At 45.6% G+C, this 19,300-nt stretch overlaps 2 protein-coding genes across 2 annotated transcripts in view; both read right to left on the bottom strand.

The window, feature by feature from the left end:
• CYP2J40 (cytochrome P450 2J40) overlaps window positions 1-10,413 on the bottom strand; it is a 20,595-nt gene extending 10,182 nt beyond the window's left edge. The window contains exons 1-6 of the mRNA XM_072932949.1: window positions 10,278-10,413; window positions 6,026-6,279; window positions 4,317-4,479; window positions 3,550-3,690; window positions 1,456-1,616; window positions 483-659 (exon numbers count right to left, since the gene is read on the bottom strand). Of these exons, the coding sequence (XP_072789050.1) occupies window positions 483-659; window positions 1,456-1,616; window positions 3,550-3,690; window positions 4,317-4,479; window positions 6,026-6,232 (849 nt within the window). The 5' untranslated portion in view covers window positions 6,233-6,279; window positions 10,278-10,413. The remainder of the gene's footprint in view (window positions 1-482; window positions 660-1,455; window positions 1,617-3,549; window positions 3,691-4,316; window positions 4,480-6,025; window positions 6,280-10,277) is intronic.
• Window positions 9,552-19,300, bottom strand: CYP2J19A (cytochrome P450 2J19A). Its single transcript, XM_030278640.4, has 9 exons — window positions 19,066-19,300; window positions 17,357-17,519; window positions 16,590-16,730; window positions 14,497-14,657; window positions 13,528-13,704; window positions 12,840-12,981; window positions 12,080-12,267; window positions 10,278-10,416; window positions 9,552-9,821 (listed from the first exon to the last, which is right to left on the bottom strand). The coding sequence occupies exons 1-9, from the start codon at window positions 19,270-19,272 to the stop codon at window positions 9,649-9,651; spliced, it is 1,491 nt and encodes a 496-aa protein (XP_030134500.4). The 5' UTR covers window positions 19,273-19,300; the 3' UTR covers window positions 9,552-9,648.

The raw sequence follows: 19,300 nt of genomic DNA, 5'->3' as shown, positions 1-19,300 counted from the left end.
AACCACCTGTGTGTAACTGAAGTCCTACTGCTCCTTTATTATCTACACCTGGACTTGGAAATTAACTTAGCCTTTAGTTTCACTAATGGATTTCAAGCCCTATGGACGTTTTGAAAGACACCCTGGTTGCTGTAGAGTGGCTCTTGAAAGCAGGTAGCATTTTTAAATGTCAAGTTTCACAACAGCAAACACAGGCATGTGAGTGCTCACAGAAACATGAACATGTTCCCTGAGAGTCCTCCTATGCCATGTGACAGAACAAAAAAGGGAAGAAGACAAAGTATAAATTTTTTCAAATTGAAAAAAAAAAAAAAATCTATGTGTTTTATAAGTGATCAGGCATCTGCTGCTGCTAAAGTTTGATGTGGCAGAGGTAGGGAAGGAAAGGCAATGTGTGAGGCAAGAGCTCCCCTGAATCTTCAAGCAGCCCTGAATCTTCTCTGCTCATTCTATGGGTTAATCTTTAGTTATTTACTTCTTACCTTTTCTATTTCCTTCAGGTAACAGTCAATATAATCTCCTGCCTCAGACTGGTCTAAATCCTCCTTGTGCTTTGCAATCACTTCTTTCACAAAATATTGAAGTTTCTCCCAGTGCCTGAAGATTTTCCTGAAGGGTCCTGGGAACCATCTCATGATCAAAGGAAAAGCATTATAGAGCTGGTAAGAAATCAAACAGAGCAAAAGAGCATTTTTTTGAGTTAGAAAACAGCAGGTATCATAGTTGAGAGGTTGAGACTCTCAATTAATTTATTAACTCTGCTTGCTATCATGAAAAAAATCATCCTTGCCAAAACAGTCCAAATTTACTTACACAGGTGTGAAAATGTGCAAATAGGATAAGAATTGGACAGATATTTTCTGCTGATAAAGTACTCAAATGATGAGTGGCCAAAGCTGCCCCCTAATGTGAGGTGGCCACAGGTGAGGTGCATGCAGATGAGCCCCTTAGTGTGTCCCCATGGAGGGCACAGAGATCAGACCATGGTGCGTGGCCATGCAGAAAATACATCACCAGATCCACCTGCTTTGTTTATAAACCTGGAATTTCGATTTTTTTTTTTTCCATAAATAGAAGTTATTTAAGAAACTGGCTGGGATATAGGTGTGGGAAAAGATAGGAATTGTCACAGTGTTACTAGTTCTTTTTGTAGAAACAGATTCCTTTAAGGTGTTTCTGTTGTTCTTTGGTTGTATCAGGCATAAGATTGGTTTCAAAATCCTGTAGTGTTTTTTTATTCTCCATTTCATCCCAATAATTTTAACTTACTTCCTTGCTTTCTTGATAGACTTTATGTATAAATCCAATCTAATATAAAGCAATTCTCCTGGGCATTTTCCTTTAAACATGGCTCTTTTTGTACAGGAAAATGCAGATTACACCAGTGCCTTAGAAACCCCATTTTCTGAGCTGTTGCATTCAGCTGAAGCTGGATAAAGGTCCGAGTGGCTTTACCTGGCCCCAGAAACTTCCGATGAGCAGCAGCGTTTCAGCCAGGGAGTGCAGCAGTTCCTGGAAACGGTTGTCATGGTAGTCAAAGCGGTTCCCAAAAGTTATGGAACAGATGATGTTCGAAACAGCACTATTAATTTTGTAATGAGGGTCAAAGGGTTGTCCTGGAAGGAAGAAAGGGAAAGAAGACTGCCTGAAGGGAGGTTGTGGCCAGGTGGGGGTTGGTCTTGTCTCCCAAGGAACAAGGGATAATAAGAAACAGCCACAAGTGGTGCCCGAGGAGATTTTGACTGCATATGAGGGAAAATATCTTCATTTGAAAGGATGGCAGGCTTTGGAAGGGGCTGCCCAGGGCAGTGGTGGAGTCACCATTCCTGGAGTGTTTGAAAGGTGTGTGGATGTGGCATTTGGGGCCATGGTCTAGTGGTGAACACAGCAGTGCTGGGTTAATGTTGGGACTCAATGAACTTAAGGATCTTTCCCACATAAATCTGGCCATGATTCTATGATCCTAAAGACAACTTCCATTCGTTTTTCCTGTTCAGTGTCAGTCAAAACCATGTTCTCTACCAGGTCCACAGCTGTGAATCGGGGTGAGACCTGCTTCTCACCCACGGTGGTGCTCAGGTTTCACCCCATGTTCTGGGGTACCCACCACCCCCATCACCTCCAGCATCCCACTGGAACTTGGGTCCTGTGGGCCAGGACATCCCATCCTGTGTCCAGCCCAGGCTGCTGGCAGGCAGTGGCATTAGCACTGAGCTGCCCAAGCAGGGTCTGAAGCATTTTCCAGGGAAAACAACCAGCAGCATGCCATGCTATGCCTGTCAACTTTGCCTGCTCCAGACAGTGTTTGGCGCCAATTTGAAACACCAGGAGAGGGTCCCTCAAAGCTTTGCCCAGGGCTGGGAGCCCAGGACAACCACACTGTAAAAAATACCATTGCCCTGGGCTTTAGTTGTCCAGCATGAAGAAATCAAGGGAGCTGGAGGAGAGAGAGGGGAGGGTTGCAAATCTCTGTGCCCACCTGTAAACCACAGCAATAGCTCATGTGGCCCATAGAGCTCATTCATAAAGTGAAGTGTGATGTGATGCTTGTCACATCTGTGTTCCCTGAGAGAGCTACTGAGCAGAGACCTGCATCTCCTTGGGCACATTTCAGCAGCTTGGAGAGCCACTTGCTGTGACAGGAGACTGATCTCAGTGACAAGCCCAGTCCAGCCCGGAGATGCTGTTGAATATCGCTTTGAAATGCAAGGCACTCCTCGCAGCACTGCTGATCTCTCCACTCTTCAAGAAAGTAATTAAACTGGGCTGGTGCTCAGATATTAGAGTGATGGACGTGACCACTATTTGTCATTACTAATGGGAAGAAAGGCCCAAACCAGCAGCCTAATTAGTTTATTGATTAGGACTATAGAAGACTATAATCAATTGGCAACATGGAGTATTTGGCCTGTTCAGTGCAACAGCAATTAAAACGGAGCAAGTTTAGTATATAATTTCACAATTCCTTTTTAGGTCTTTCTTGCTTACTATATATAGCTCCATAGAATTAGCTCAACCCCATCTGCTTCTATTTAAAGCTGAAGTGCAACATCACCCATGTACCAACATACAAATTATTCTTACAAATATCCCTCTGGCAGTTTTTAAAAGCTGGACCAAAAAAGAGCAAGGCACACGCTTCATCTGTGTGGGATACAAAGGGAAAGCCTGACTAAACAAGTTTTAAAATACTTTGCAAAGCCAAGGACAAGCAGAGGTTAACTAAGCCTCTGAGTGGAAGTGCCTGATAGCAGGAGAGCTGCGTTTATTCCTTTGCAGAATGCATGAGACACTTCCTTAGCCATGTAAACACTCATGTTTTAATAACCACCTGGTATATATTTGCTTAATATTTATAAGGAACAGCTAAAATAGGAGGCCTGAGGTCTACAAGAAGTGCTAAAAGGCACAGTCTGGAAGTGTAAGATAGAGATTTGTGCTATTGAAGAAATGTATTGTACGTTTGTGGCTGTGCTGGGGTAAGAGTTTTACTTCTCATCATTCATTTAGCTGGAAGCTCTGAGCACTGTGCTGTGCATTAACCCCCACCTTTCTCCTCCTCAATTGTCTCCACGAGGTACCGACTCTCCTCTTGCACTTTTTCCTCAAAGTTTACAGCAAGGCTTTTCAGTGTTGCTGAAGCAAACTTTCTCTGCTGCCTCCATATGTGCCCATTGGATGATATGAGCCCTGTAGGTGGAAAAAACAGGTGAACAATCCTCTCTCTGGGTCATTTGTGAGTGTTAGAATTCTAAAACAGACATTCATCATGGACAAAAACCCCAAAGCAAGGCAAACAAAGCTCGTGGATGTGGAAAAGGCTGTGGCTTTGCCTGGGAATTAAAATTCAAGAGTCATTGGCTTATGCTAAAGATCTAACTTTATGGATTTGCTTTAATCTGCAACTTTGTCACTTTGCGTGGGGAAAAAAGGTGTAAGCCAAAATACTCTGAGTACTCTCACGCTGTTGGCAGAGCTGCAGGCAGGAGCACCCCGTCTCTGGAGCTGTGTGCAACCCAGGCAGGAAAAGTAAAGGAGAAATGAAAAGCAAGGGGAAACGCTGCAAGTGTATGGATCTTGAGAGAGCTTGCATTTGTATCTCCTCTTTCATTAAACTCTGGTTTTGAGCCCATGCTCATCCCTAAATTGCCCAGAGATTAAAACATACCCCTCTGAGATTAGGAGTATTCTAGCCTTGCCCTGTGCAGGCTTTCACAGGTGCAACTCCCAAGGGTTGAATTCAACCCGTTTCTTTCCCTCTAACAGTTACCATTGCAAAGAGATGAAAGGTTTGTCCCAAAATCCTGGTATCTTACCAAAGCCTCGAAATATTTCTTGGAGGAGTGGAATATTTGGCCGATCAGCAAATGTTTCAGCCTGGTGGACAAGAGCTTCTCTCACCATCTGGTACCCGCTGACCACCACGAATGTCAGACTTCCAAACTGCACGCTGAAGATGTTCCCGTACTGACCCGTAAGCTGAAAGAGAGCCCATTGTCCTCTGAGAACAAGAAGATGGGGATTTTCAAAACTCACCAGGCCAAGACCTTGAACAGGGAAATCTGACTTTGAATTTAACCCTGCTTGAAGCAAAGGGACTTGAGAGAAACCCAAACCCAAGCGTGCAGGTCCCATCCAATCTCAGCTCCTCCATGAAGGCTGGAGAAGGCATAAGAAGGGCTGGAGGGCTGTAGTTTGGGAGAGATGGATTGCTTCTATTTGTTATCTACTGTGACCAGGGCTGGACCAGGTGTTTACATCAGTTTGGCTTGTGACAAGGATGTAATTTGCTTTGTAACTGATGGGCATCTGCTCTGTTCCTTTCTGTCCCACCACCTGGGTCACCACACTCAGACTCCTCCTGCTGAGGGCAAAGCATGACAAATTGTCCCTTTCATCAACTTTTTGTCTAGAGTGGTGTGGTTTCTTCTCCAGCTCTCCCATTTAGACAGGAGCTCTAACTGCTTATTGCTAGACACGTACTTCCAATTTTAAGCCTGAGTGCATTTATGGCCAAATGGCAGCCATTTTCCTTGCATGGACTTTGCTGGCATTAGTGTCTCCTCTGAGATGTATAAGGGTAAAAGGGGGGATCATATCTTCCCTCTGTCAAGGAGCTCATCCTCTTCTTAGAATGAATCTACATGGAAGGACTCACAGGGTCACCCCACACTGCTGTGGTGACTTGTGACACCAGCCTGGGACCAATTGGGTGTCTCAGTCATTGTGTGCTTGTAAATAAACAGGGTTAATTTTCATAACAACTGTGTGTATTGGCAAATTATTCTAAATTCGCTGCCTCAGCCTTCCCTGAGGATTCCCTCAGGGACCAACCATGCTGGAGGCCTGAGAACACCAAGGGTAGACAGGCTGGTGTCACTCTGACACAAAAGCAAGAGACAAACAGTCACCAGAAAGGATTTTTGCAGTCAGCATGCCAGAACTTCTTCCACCTTTTCAGAGAGGAACACTTAGCATATGTATAAAATCTCTCTCTTTTTGTCTCTGGTGGGAGCCAAAGATATGGAAACCTTTCCAGAGAGATTACTGCCTCTTTCTGCAACATAGAAGAAGCCACAGGACATAACTCAGGATTTAAAATGTTTCTTTCAGATGTGATGAGGTGAGTTGTTGGCCTCTGAGCAAAGACAATGACAGGACAATTTTCAGAGGTGATCTCCAAACAGTTCAGCTGTCACACAGCACTTTTCTCCTGTCCCCCAGCCTGGCCCAGCCCTTCTGAGTCCTTTCTGGGGTCCAGAAGGAAATGGTCACAGTCAGATGGGAAGAGAAAGGAGGAACATATAGGTCTTGCTCCATGATGGATTTCTTTTCCATTGGACCATCCTACTCCCCTGAAAAAGGAGGTGATAGTGAGAGATAAAAGCAAGAAGGGTCATCTATAACATGTGGTTATTATATACCCAGCTCTGCAGAGTCTGCTCTTGCTGCTTCTCAGTGTGGTGGAAAGAGCCATGGAAGGGAAAGATATTGTTAATAGGGAAAATGTCCATGGAGCTCTTACCTTCTGCAGTGCAAGATGGAGAGGCTGCTTAAAGTCCACAACGGTTCCCACGAGAGGAAAGAGCTGCGGCCCTGGAGGGAAATTCCTGGGTCGTCTCTTTCTCACTAGGTCAATAATTAAAATCAGTATGACCAGAACCACCAGGACCATCCAACTGTTCATCTTTTTCAAGACAGACACCAAATCAGGCCAAAACTGAAGCTCCATCTTGGCTGATGTACTCGCAGGTTTTCATCCCAGGAAGAGACTTGATTCTGGTATTACATTTGAAAAAACGGGAGTAAGCAAGGACTGGAGAAGAAACAAAAAAAAGCTAAAATGCTGATAGCTGACTGGAGCAGCCTTTCCATACACAGCTTCTGCCAGACCACCTGCTGAATAACTAACTTTAAACACCAGGATCTCCAAAAACAACCCTGAAACCTCACAACGTTTGGCCAAGCCAAAGCAATCTTGCAAAACTTTTAGCTTTACATCTCTGTCAACTCCCTAATTTTCTTATGGGAGAGCATTCCTCCCTTTTGCCCTGAACAAGGAACAAGGGCTCCTTTATATGGACACCCCACTGGGATTATCAGCAGAGCAAACATCTGAGGTGAGGTGAAAGCAGCTTATGGGGCCGATCACATGTGGTGGGCGTCGCGTAGTTTCAGGGATGGTGAGGCATCTGAGGTGATGGCACCACACAAGGGGCTGAGGGGCTGATCCTGTTAAGTGCTAAGCACCATCTGCATGGGCTGGGTGCCTTCAGTGCCCACCAAAACCTTCCTGGCTTTGCTGGAGCCGTCAGGGGAGGTTCAGACTAGGGAAGAACTGCAGGGGCCCAGGGCTCTCCCAGCCACACAGATGAGACTTAAAGGAGCTTAATTTCAAGAGTGAGAACATAGGCTCATGTGCTTGCCGTGGGATTGGACCTTATGCATTTAAATCTCCTGGGTTTTCCAAAACTCTCCTTTGAATAAAGCTTCACACTATCCTGGGGGAAGGCTGCAGTGGACTGACAGTGACCTCTATGACTTGGAATGAATCTTGTGTCGCCTGCTGATATTTAGCTACAACTTGGTCCCAGCTCTCTCTTTCTTTATTTTCTTTTATTTTTTCTCCTTTTAAGAGGAATCTAAATTTGTCCTATAGCAAAACTATAAAGAATGAGTTTCAAAATTAATTGCCTAGAACTTAATGTGAGAAATTCTGAGGGATGGTCAGTTTTTACTGCCGCAGAATCTTATGATGGTTTGGGTTGAATGAGAATTTAATATGAAAAATTCTGAAGGATGGTCATTTTTTACTGCCATAGAATCCTATGATGGTTGAGGTGTAATGGGAACTTAAAGATCCTCTGGTTCCAACCTCCTGCCATGGGCAGGGATGCTGTGTCTTCAGCTTTAAAGAAAGCTTTAATTTTTAAGGAAAAAGAAGTGCAGCTTTTCATATGAAACAATAATTGGAAAAAAATTCTGGTATTCTCTGGTCTTTCACCATTTTTAAAAGCTTTGCTGTCCCTGTCTTTCATTATCTTAGAAGCAGGCTGACAGACCTGCACTTTGGCTATGGCAGGAGTCATTTTTAGGGGCAAAAGTTATCTGCAACCCAACCCTTCTTGCTTTGAAATATTATTTACAGCTTCCTGGATGGGATAAGGCAGCAAACGGGGAACAGCAAGTTGGAAATGAAAGAGAGAAGAGATCAATATTTATTTGCTAAGCCAGTGCAGATAATACAAGCTGTAGCTACAAGCCAGAGGTCAGACCTACAAGTAGAACGAACACAAAAATGGAGAGAAACCAGTGCCTTGTCCCGAATGCCGTTGAAGACTTCATAGGTTAATAAAAGTCCCTGTATCTTTTACGTTTTCTCTTTTACAAACAAAAGAACACTACATGGGAGCCTGTGACTGTGAAACAATAATTAAAAGCACAATAGGATTACAGTGATCAGTGGGAAGGACAGCTCAGTGACAGAATCCCGTGTGCCCAGCGTGGCAGGGATGTGATGTGCAGAGGACTCTCCCCTGTGGCACAAATCTGTCACTGCACAGGATTTTTTTTTACTTTGCTTTGTACCACAGCAAAGCCACTATTGCCGGGGACAGAGGAGAAAACCAGTGGAAATGAAACTCGATGTAATCCTCTTTTCCTCCTAACTAGTCCATATCCTACGTGGGTACCCACAGAAAAGTCACTTATGAAAGGTGAGAAGCAAAACAAAACAAAAGCAAGAAGAAGAATCTTTGCTGTGACTATAGTCCAGACTGAAGCACGCAGGAGACAGCATTTCTAAGCACAAATGCTCGGTCACATAAATGGAAAAATTCTCTACAGGTTGCATATTTAATTAACTCTTATGCAAAGAGGCCTGGCAAAGGAAGAAGCCGCGTCCATCATGCAGGGTGCCCTGACCCAGCCGCTCCCTCAGCCCCCGGCTATGCCCATGCTGTCACACACAGACACAAATCTTTGCCAGAAGCAGAGGGGAAGTGCTGAACTCACGATTTCCCACCACAAAGCCGCTGTTCCAACACTTCCTTCCTGAGGGCCAGTGCTGAGCTGCCACAGGCACGACCCTTCCAACACCCTCTGCTGTTCCCTTTCTGCTGCGCTTCAGGTGAACTGCTCCCCACCAACCCCAGAGGATTATTTTGTTACAGCCTTTCTGATTTGTATTTTACTAGTGCAAACCTTTTGCTTTTCTAATATAAAATTGTTATATCATATTTTTATAGCTCTTCCAGATCTGCTGGAAACACAGCTCCCTGTGTCATCCCACTTGGGTTGGGCTTTGGTAGAAACAGCTTCTACTCCCCTGTAGCCTCCTAGTTAAAATTCCCACATGTTCTTTGAGATTCAAAAACACACTTGCTGCTGCTGCAGAGATCTCTGCTTAGATATTTTTTATCCCTGGAAGTGTCCAAGGCCAGGCTGGATAGGGGCTTGAAGCAACCTGATTTTGTGGAAGGTGTCCCTACCCATGGCAGAGGGGCTGATCTTTAAGGTCCCTTTCAAGCCAAACTATTCTTTGATTCTGTGATTTCCATCGCACAGCAGCAATGTGGTGCTGCAGGGAGTGTCCAGCACCCTGAGCCCGAGCCCAGTTGAGGCTCAGGATTAGTTGTGGCCACCTGAAAGTCCAAATTGATGCTGTGTCATGAGTCCAGAGCTTGTGTCCAAGGTCAGCAGCTCTCTCTGAGCAAAGACACCTCAGGAGCCCTTGGCTATTTGGGTGCTGCAGCATTAGGGGCTGCTAAGGGGTCTCTGGGTGATGGACATATTCCCTATGGGAAATTCAACATCAAACCATGCTTTTGCAGCTGGCAGACACCTTCCTGGGAATCTCTGACAGTAGAAATTAGGTAATAAGGCTTTTAAATCAATGCATATTATCAGACTGGTAGCAGGGAGCAGGAATGAGGTGAAGGGAAGAGCCGAAAGTGTTGTGTTTGCTGCAGCATGTGGGATGTGGCCCTTGAGCCCTTTCCCTACCACCCAGATTCCAGTGGCTGCTGAACCTGGGTTGATGGGATGAAATGCCCATCATTTCAGCCCAACATCTCTGGGGTGGCCAGGAGAAGGGGATTCCCCAGCTTGTGAGGCTGCAGGGGGCTGTGGGGCAGCCCCAGGCCTGCCTCAGTGGCGGGGCACGGCGCAGAGCTGGAAGGGTTTGGGGCAGCGCGTGAGGCTGAGCGTGAAGGCGAAGGACAGCGCTGCTGGGGCCTGGAAGGTGAACTTCTGCAGCAGGGCCACGAAGAAGATGAAGAGCTCGGTCCTGGCGAGCTGCTCCCCGGGACAAGCCCTCTTGCCTGGAAAAGGAGCACAAATAACTCGACAGGGTCCCCAGCGAGCTCCAGCCAGCTCCGAGCCTCCTCTGGCCCGCGCCGCCTTGCACAGGCTGCGGCAGCTTTTCTTCCCAGAAAGGTTAGGTGGCAATGTTCACCCACACAATCTGCTCAAACCTGCCCCAGAACTTTACTGCCAAGCAAACTGTGCCTGTTCTGAAAGGCGAAGAGCAGAAACTGCCTGAACAACCCAGTTACGTAACTTATGCAAGAAGAAAAGCCTTTTTTTTAATCTTGCAGTAACAAACTGATGTCCTACCCTCTCCGAGCAGCCTCTATTAACGGTGACTGGGATTTTCACTGTGGGGATGGGCTGGAAGCTGGACAGGAGTGGTACCCCCTATTCTATAAGCAGTGTTTTGGGGAAAAAGTAAAAGCTTTGCAAGAGGAAAAGCCGCCCCCCCCCATCCATCATCCTACCTGCAGAGAAGGGCAGAAAAGCCTCCCGTCTCCTGTACAGGCCGTTTTCCAGGAAATGTTCAGGATTAAAGGTGTTTGGAGTCTCCCACACGTTTTTGTCGAACATCACTGAAGTCAGGCTGGTCATCAGGGTGGTGCCCTGCGAGAGGCGGGGAAAAGGTGCGATTATGCCACAGAGAGGATCCAACATGTTGCCAGACTGGGTTGTTATTATCTCCGTAAACTACACAGTTTTAAGGGCAAAACAGACTTTTCCCCCCAAGCTATGTAATTAAATGAGGGTGAAATCCTGCAGGATTGTTCACTTCTGTGTGCCTTTATAGATCACCGAGTGTTGATCTGCATCCTGAGCTGCAGTAAGAGGTGATGTTCACGCAAACCAAGTTTAAACTGGTAGCACTGCATTCTCATAGGACCTTGAAGCAATTTAATCAAGTAATTTTCAATTGATGTCTTTAAATGTAGTTTTAAAAAACAAAATAAAACTGATCTGGTTTATCTCCACATTCTCCATCAGCAAGAGAAATATTCTAATCAATGTGGAGGAAAATGCCTGGATTTTAAAAATTTGCCTCATTGCAACCAGTCATATAGAGGGAAGAGACCACTTATATATAAATCCCATATTTGCTTTTGTAATTGCAGAACAGAGTGTGAAACAATACTCATTACTTACCTTTCATCAAGGGTTACTAATTTTAATAGATGATTATTAATATTGTGTAGAATTAACAAACCCAAACAGTTTACTTTCCTATGTTTCCTCTATTCCTGTAATGTGTTGAGGGTGACTTTTACAAAATTTAAGGCATAAACCTTACAGCCAACACTATGAGGATCTCACAATTCTCCTCTGTAAGGATGTGAGACCCATAACAGCCCTGCAGAATCCATCAGGAGGGCTCGTATTTTCTAAATAATTGTGATATTTCTATAAGATCCTGCTGGCTAGTTCCCCTCCAGGTGAGATTTGGTGCTTGGGCCATGAAGACCCTGGTTTCAGGAAAGATGAAATAGGAAAGCCTTATAAATATGATTGCCTGGCAAAAGATTTAGAAAATACAGATACTGAGATGAGAACAAGATTTGAGATACCAAACCTTAGTTACTGAACAACTAGAAAACAATAGTATAGCCAGATTGAAAGCAATCCCCTCTTTGGATTAAACAATGCTCTTTTACCTACAGATAGGTTCAAAAGTCAAATGGAAAGTTCTGTCTCACCCCCCAATGTATGGTTCATCCCACATCTGTAACCTCCCCTGAAGTATCAGGTATCTGTAACCCCATTGGCCCAAGTCTTGTTCCAGCCCACGTTGAAGCTCCCTGATAAGGTGTGCCTGAGGGACCAGCACTCTCTTGGAACTTCCTCTTGGAGCCCTCTCCTGGCATCCTCTGCCCGTTGCCTCTCCCTGCCCCTACTCCCTAGGGCTTGCCACAAGCTGCGCCTGGCAACTGCAAGCAGGGCCCTTCACCCTTTCTAATGAACCACATATTCTAAGACCAGACTTCAGAGATCTCTCGTCTCCATCCATCCGGACCATCCTGGAGTCCAGCGCTCCCTACAGATTGGCGCCCAACGTGCGGCTCGAACCCATGACCTGGAGATTGAGAGTCGCATGTTCTACTGACTGAGCTCAGCCCCACACAATCCATCAGGAGGGCTCGTATTTTATAAATAATTGGGCTATTTCTATAAGATCCTGCTGGCTAGTTCCCCTCCAGGTGAGATTCAGGGCTTGGGCCATGAAGACCTTGCTCTGGTGGGATGAAGGCTGGTGGAATGAAGTGGTCTCACGCACTTTGGGCAGGTGAAAGCCGGCCAGGGTGGTGTCGCTGGTGGCCATGCGGGGCACACCCAGTGGCACCACGTTGCCCACACGCAGGACCTCGCTCAGCACGGCGCTGGTGTAGGGCATCTTCTCCTTGTCAGCCATCGAGGGCTGCCGGCACTGCCCAACCACGGCGTCGATCTCCTGCTGCACTTTCTCTACGGGGAGAAAAAGAAAATTCAAAATAGCCCTCTTCGTAGAATTTTTAGGGTTGGAGAAGCTCTCTTAAATGATCAAGTCCAACCATTAAATCACCACTGCCCAGCCACCACCAACCTATGTCCCCAAGTGCCACATCCACACTCCTTTTGAACACTTCCAAGGTGATTGCACCGCTCCCCTGGGCAGACTGTTCTAGGGATGGACAACCTTTTCAGTGAAGGAATTTCCCCTAATATCCAAGGTAAACCTCTCCTGGCACAACCTGAGGCCATTTCCCCTTATCCTATCACTTATACCTTGGGAGAAGAGACCAACCCCATTTGGTTGCACCCTCCTTTCAGGGACTTGTAGAGCACAAGAAGGTCACCCCCAAGCCTCCTTTTTTCTGGGCTAAACACTCCCAGTGCCCTCAATGGCTTCTCCTAAGACTTGTCTTCAAAATTTTTCCAAGAGGATAGCTGGGGCACAGGCATATCCTGTGCAGACGTGGCAGAGCTGGGATAACTCTGTTCCCTGAGGTTCCCTTACCTAATTTTGGGCTAAGCAAAGGACCCCGCAGTGGCCCTACCCTGAATGTGGGGGTACGCGGCCATGTAGAGCAGAGCCCAGCGGATGGCGGTCGCCGTCGTCTCAGTCCCAGTTAAGAACAGGTCCAAGGTGCAGCACAGCAGGTTTTCCTCATGGAAATAGGAGCTGGTGTCACCCTTAAACTTGGAGGAAAAACATGGCAATGAAAACTCTCATTCTGGAGGGGATGCTTTTAAAACCCAGTCCAAAACCACCTGTGTGTAACTGAAGTCCTACTGCTCCTTTATTATCTACACCTGGACATGAAAATTTACTTGGCCTTAAGTTTCACTAATGGATTTCAAGCCCTGTGGACTGTTTTGAAAGACACCCTGGTTGCTGTAGAGTGGCTCTTGAAAGCAGGTAGCATTTTTAAATGTCAAGTTTCACAGTAGCAAACACAGGCATGTGAGTGCTCACAGAAACATGAACATGTTCCCTGAGAGTCCTCCTATGCCGCGTGACAGGACGAAAAAGGGAAGAAGACAAAGTATAAATTCTTTCAAATTAAAAAAAAAAAATAAAATCTCTGTGTTTTCTCTGTGATCAGGCTTCTGTTGCTGCTAAATTTTGATGTGGCAGAGATAGGGAGGGAAAGGCAACGTGTGAGGCAAGAGCTCCCCTGACAAAGCAGCCCTGAAGCTTCTCTGCTCATTCTATGGGTTAATCTTTATTTATTTACTTCTTACCTTTTCTATTTCCTTCAGGTAACAGTCAATATAATCTCCTGCCTCGGACTGGTCTAAATCCTCCTTGTGCTTTGCAATTACTTCTTTCACAAAATATTGAAGTTTCTCCCAGTGCCTGAAGATTTTCCTGAAGGGTCCTGGTAACCATCTCATGATCAAAGGAAAAGCATTATAGAGCTGGTAAGAAATCAAACAGAGCAAAAGAGCATTTTTTTGAGTTAGAAAAGAGCAGGTATCATAGTTGAGAGGTTTAGACTCTCAATTAATTTATTAACTCTGCTTGCTATCATGAAAAAAATCATCCTTGCCAAAACAGTCCAAATTTACTTACACAGGTGTGAACATGTGCAAATAAGATAAGAATTGGACAGATATTTTCTGCTGATAAAGTTCTCAAATGCTGAGTGGCCAAAGCTGCCCCCTAATGTGAGGTGGCCACAGGTGAGGTGCATGCAGATGAGCCCCTTAGTGTGTCCCCATGGAGGGCACAGAGATCAGACCATGGTGCGTGGCCATGCAGAAAATACATCACCAGATCCGCCTGCTTTGTTTCTAAACCTGGAATCTCGATTTCTTTTCCATAAATAGAAGTTATTTAAGAAACTGGTTGGGATATCGGTGTGGGAAAAGATAGGAATTGTCACAGTGTTACTAGTTCTTTTTGTAGAAACAGATTCCTTTAAGGTTTTTCTGTTGTTCTTTGGTTGTATCAGGCATAAGATTGGTTTCAAAATCCTGTAGTGTTTTTTTATTCTCCATTTCATCCCAATAATTTTAACTTAGTTCCTTGCTTTCTTGATAGACTTTATGTATAAATCCAATCTAATATAAAGCAATTCTCCTGGACATTTTCCTTTAAACATGGCTCTTTTTGTACAGGAAAATGCAGATTACACCAGTGCCTTAGAAACCCCATTTTCTGAGCTGTTGCATTCAGCTGAAGCTGGATAAAGGTCCGAGTGGCTTTACCTGGCCCCAGAAACTTCCGATGAGCAGCAGCGTTTCAGCCAGGGAGTGCAGCAGTTCCTGGAAACGGTTGTCATGGTAGTCAAAGCGGTTCCCAAAAGTTATGGAACAGATGATGTTCGAAACAGCACTATTAATTTTGTAATGAGGGTCAAAGGGTTGTCCTGGAAGAAAGAAAGGGAAAGAAAACTGCCTGAAGGGAGGTTGTGGCCAGGTGGGGTTTGGTCTTGTCTCCCAAGGAACAAGGGATAATAAGAAACAGCCACAAGTGGTGCCCGAGGAGATTTTGACTGCATATGAGGGAAAATATCTTCATTTGAAAGGATGGCAGGCTTTGGAAGGGGCTGCCCAGGGCAGTGGTGGAGTCACCATTCCTGGAGTGTTTGAAAGGTGCGTGGATGTGGCATTTGGAGCCATGGTCTACTGGTGAACAAAGCAATGCTGGGTTAATGTTGGGACTCAATGAACTTAAGGATCTTTCCCACATAAATCTGGCCATGATTCTATGATCCCAAAGACAACTTCCATTCGTTTTTCCTGTTCAGTGTCAGTCAAAACCATGTTCTCTACCAGGTCCACAGCTGTGAATCGGGCTGAGACCTGCTTCTCACCCACGGTGGTGCTCAGGCTTCACCCCATGTTCTGGGGTATCCACCACCCCCATCGCCTCCAGCATCCCACTGGAACCTGAGTCCTGTGGGCCAGGACATCCCACCCTGTGTTCAGCCCAGGCTGCTGGCAGGCAGTGGCATTAGCACTGAGCTGCCCAAGCAGGGTCTGAAGCATTTTCCAGGGAAAACAACCAGCAGCATGCCATGCTATGCCTGTCAACTTTGCCCGCTCCAGCCGGTGTTTGGTGCCAATTTGAAACACCAGGAGAGGGTCCCTCAAAGCTTTGCCCAGGGCTGGGAGCCCAGGACAACCACACTGTAAAAAATACCATTGCCCTGGGCTTTAGTTGTCCAGCATGAAGAAATCAAGGGAGCTGGAGGAGAGAGAGGGGAGGGTTGCAGATCTCTGTGCCCACCTGTAAGCCACAGCAATAGCTCATGTGGCCCATAGAGCTCATTCATAAAGTGAAGTGTGATGTGATGCTTGTCACATCTGTGTTCCCTGAGAGAGCTACTGAGCAGAGACCTGCATCTCCTTGGGCACATTTCAGCAGCTTGGAGAGCCACTTGCTGTGACAGGAGACTGATCTCAGTGACAAGCCCAGTCCAGCCCGAGATGCTGTTGAATATCGCTTTGAAATGCAAGGCACTCCTCGCAGCACTGCTGATCTCTCCACTCTTCAAGAAAGTAATTAAACTGGGCTGGTGCTCAGATATTAGAGTGATGGACGTGACCACTATTTGTCATTACTAATGGGAAGAAAGGCCCAAACCAGCAGCCTAATTAGTTTATTGATTAGGACTATAGAAGACTATAATCAATTGGCAACATGGAGTATTTGGCCTGTTCAGTGCAACAGCAATTAAAATGGAGCAAGTTTAGTATATAATTTCACAATTCCTTTTTAGGTCTTTCTTGCTTACTATATATAGCTCCATAGAATTAGCTCAACCCCATCTGCTTCTATTTAAAGCTGAAGTGCAACATCACCCATGTACCAACATACAAATTATTCTTACAAATATCCCTCTGGCAGTTTTTAAAAGCTGGACCATAAAAGAGCAAGGCACACGCTTCATCTGTGTGGGATACAAAAGGAAAGCCTGACTAAACAAGTTTTAAAATACTTTGCAAAGCCAAGGACAAGCAGAGGTTAACTAAGCCTCTGAGTGGAAGTGCCTGATAGCAGGAGAGCTGCGTTTATTCCTTTGCAGAATGCATGAGACACTTCCTTAGCCATGTAAACACTCATGTTTTAATAACCACCTGGTATATATTTGCTTAATATTTATAAGGAACAGCTAAAATAGGAGGCCTGAGGTCTACAAGAAGTGCTAAAAGGCACAGTCTGGAAGTGTAAGATAGAGATTTGTGCTATTGAAGAAATGTTTTGTACGTTTGTGGCTGTGCTGGGGTAAGAGTTTTACTTCTCATCATTCATTTAGCTGGAAGCTCTGAGCACAGTGCTGTGCATTAACCCCCACCTTTCTCCTCCTCAATTGTCTCCACGAGGTACCGACTCTCCTCTTGCACTTTCTCCTCAAAGTTTACAGCAAGGCTTTTCAGTGTTGCTGAAGCAAACTTTCTCTGCTGCCTCCATATGTGCCCGTTGGATGATATGAGCCCTGTAGGTGGAAAAAACAGGTGAACAATCCTCTCTCTGGGTCATTTGTGAGTGTTAGGATTCTGAAACAGACATTCATCATGGACAAAAACCCCAAAGCAAGGCAAATAAAGCTCGTGAATGTGGAAAAAGCTATGGCTTTGCCTGGGAATTAAAATTCAAGAGTCATTGGCTTATGCTAAAGATCTAACTTTATGGATTTGCTTTAATCTGCAACTTTGTCACTTTGCGTGGGGAAAAAAGGTGTAAGCCAAAATACTCTGAGTACTCTCACGCTGTTGGCAGAGCTGCAGGCAGGAGCACCCCGTCTCTGGAGCTGTGTGCAACCCAGGCAGGAAAAGTAAAGGAGAAATGAAAAGCAAGGGGAAACGCTGCAAGTGTATGGATCTTGAGAGATCTTGCATTTATATCTCCTCTTTCATTAAACTCTGGTTTTGAGCCCATGCTCATCCCTAAATTGCCCAGAGATTAAAACATACCCCTCTGAGATTAGGAGTATTCTAGCCTTGCCCTGTGCAGGCTTTCACAGGTGCAACTCCCAAGGGTTGAATTCAACCCGTTTCTTTCCCTCTAACAGTTACCATTGCAAAGAGATGAAAGTTTTGTCCCAAAATCCTGGTAGCTTACCAAAGCCTCTAAATATTTCTTGGAGGAGTGGAATATTTGGCCGATCAGCAAATGTTTCAGCCTGGTGGACAAGAGCTTCTCTCACCATCTGGTACCCGCTGACCACCACGAATGTCAGACTTCCAAACTGCACGCTGAAGATGTTCCCGTACTGACCCGTAAGCTGAAAGAGAGCCCATTGTCCTCTGAGAACAAGAAGATGGGGATTTTCAAAACTCACCAGGCCAAGACCTTGAACGGGGAAATCTGACTTTGAATTTAACCCTGCTTGTAGAAAAGGGACTTGAGAGAAACCCAAACCCAAGTGTGCAGGTCCCATCCAATCTCAGCTACTCCATGAAGGCTGGAGAAGGCATAAGAAGGGCTGGAGGGCTGTAGTTTGGGAGAGATGGATTGCTTCTATTTGTTATCTACTGTGACCTGGGCTGGACCAGGTGTTTACATCAGTTTGGCTTGTAACAAGGATGTAATTTGCTTTGTAACTGATGGGCATCTGCTCTGTTCCTTTCTGTCCCACCACCTGGGTCACCACACTCAGGCTCCTCCTGCTGAGGGCAAAGCATGACAAATTGTCCCTTTCATCAACTTTTTGTCTAGAGTGGTGTGGTTTCTTCTCCAGCTCTCCCATTTAGACAGGAGCTCTAACTGCTTATTGCTAGACACGTACTTCCAATTTTAAGCCTGACTGCATTTATGGCCAAATGGCAGCCATTTTCCTTGCATGGACTTTGCTGGCATTAGTGTCTCCTCTGAGAGGTATAAGGGTAAAAGGGGGGATCATATCTTCTCTCTGTCAAGGAGCTCATCCTCTTCTTAGAATGAATCTACATGGAAGGACTTACAGGGTCACCCCACACTGCTGTGGTGACTCGTGAAACCAGCCTGGGACCAATTGGGTGTCTCAGTCATTGTGTGCTTGTAAATAAACGGGGTTAATTTTCATAACAACTGTGTGTATTGGCAAATTATTCTAAATTCGCTGCCTCAGCCTTCCCTGAGGATTCCCTCAGGGACCAACCATGCTGGAGGCCTGAGAACACCCAGGGTAGACAGGCTGGTGTCACTCTGACACAAAAGCAAGAGACAAGCAGTCACCAGAAAGGATTTTTGCAGTCAGCATGCCAGAACTTCTTCCACCTTTTCAGAGAGGAATACTTAGCATATATATAAAATCTCTCTCTTTTTGTCTCTGGTGGGAGCCAAAGATGTGGAAACCTTTCCAGAGAGATCACTGCCTCTTTCTGCAACATAGAAGAAGCCACAGGACATAACTCAGGATTTAAAATGTTTCTTTCAGATGTGATGAGGTGAGTTGTTGGCCTCTGAGCAAAGACAATGACAGGACAATTTTCAGAGGTGATCTCCAAACAGTTCAGCTGTCACACAGCACTTTTCTCCTGTCCCCCAGCCTGGCCCAGCCCTTCTGAGTCCTTTCTGGGGTCCAGAAGGAAATGGTCACAGTCAGATGGGAAGAGAAAGGAGGAACATATAGGTCTTGCTCCAAGATGGATTTCTTTTCCATTGGACCATCCTACTCCCCTGGAAAAGGAGGTGATAGTGAGAGATAAAAGCAAGAAGGATCATCTATAACATGTGGTAATTTTATACCCAGATCTGCAGAGTCTGCTCTTGCTGCTTCTCAGTGTGGTGGAAAGAATCATGGAAGGGAAAGATATTGTTAATAGGGAAAATGTCCATGGAGCTCTTACCTTCTGCAGTGCAAGATGGAGAGGCTGCTTAAAGTCCACAACGGTTCCCACGAGAGGAAAGAGCTGCGGCCCTGGAGGGAAATTCCTGGGTCGTCTCTTTCTCACTAGGTCAATAATTAAAAACAGTATGACCAGAACCACCAGGACCATCCAACTGTTCATCTTTTTCAAGACAGACACCAAATCAGGCCAAAACTGAAGCTCCATCTTGGCTGATGTACTCACAGGTTTTCAT

The sequence above is a fragment of the Taeniopygia guttata genome, chromosome 8 (genome assembly GCF_048771995.1).
Source record: "Taeniopygia guttata chromosome 8, bTaeGut7.mat, whole genome shotgun sequence".
In the NCBI taxonomy this organism is placed as follows: domain Eukaryota; kingdom Metazoa; phylum Chordata; class Aves; order Passeriformes; family Estrildidae; genus Taeniopygia; species Taeniopygia guttata.
This window is presented reverse-complemented; position numbering and strand designations above follow the sequence as displayed.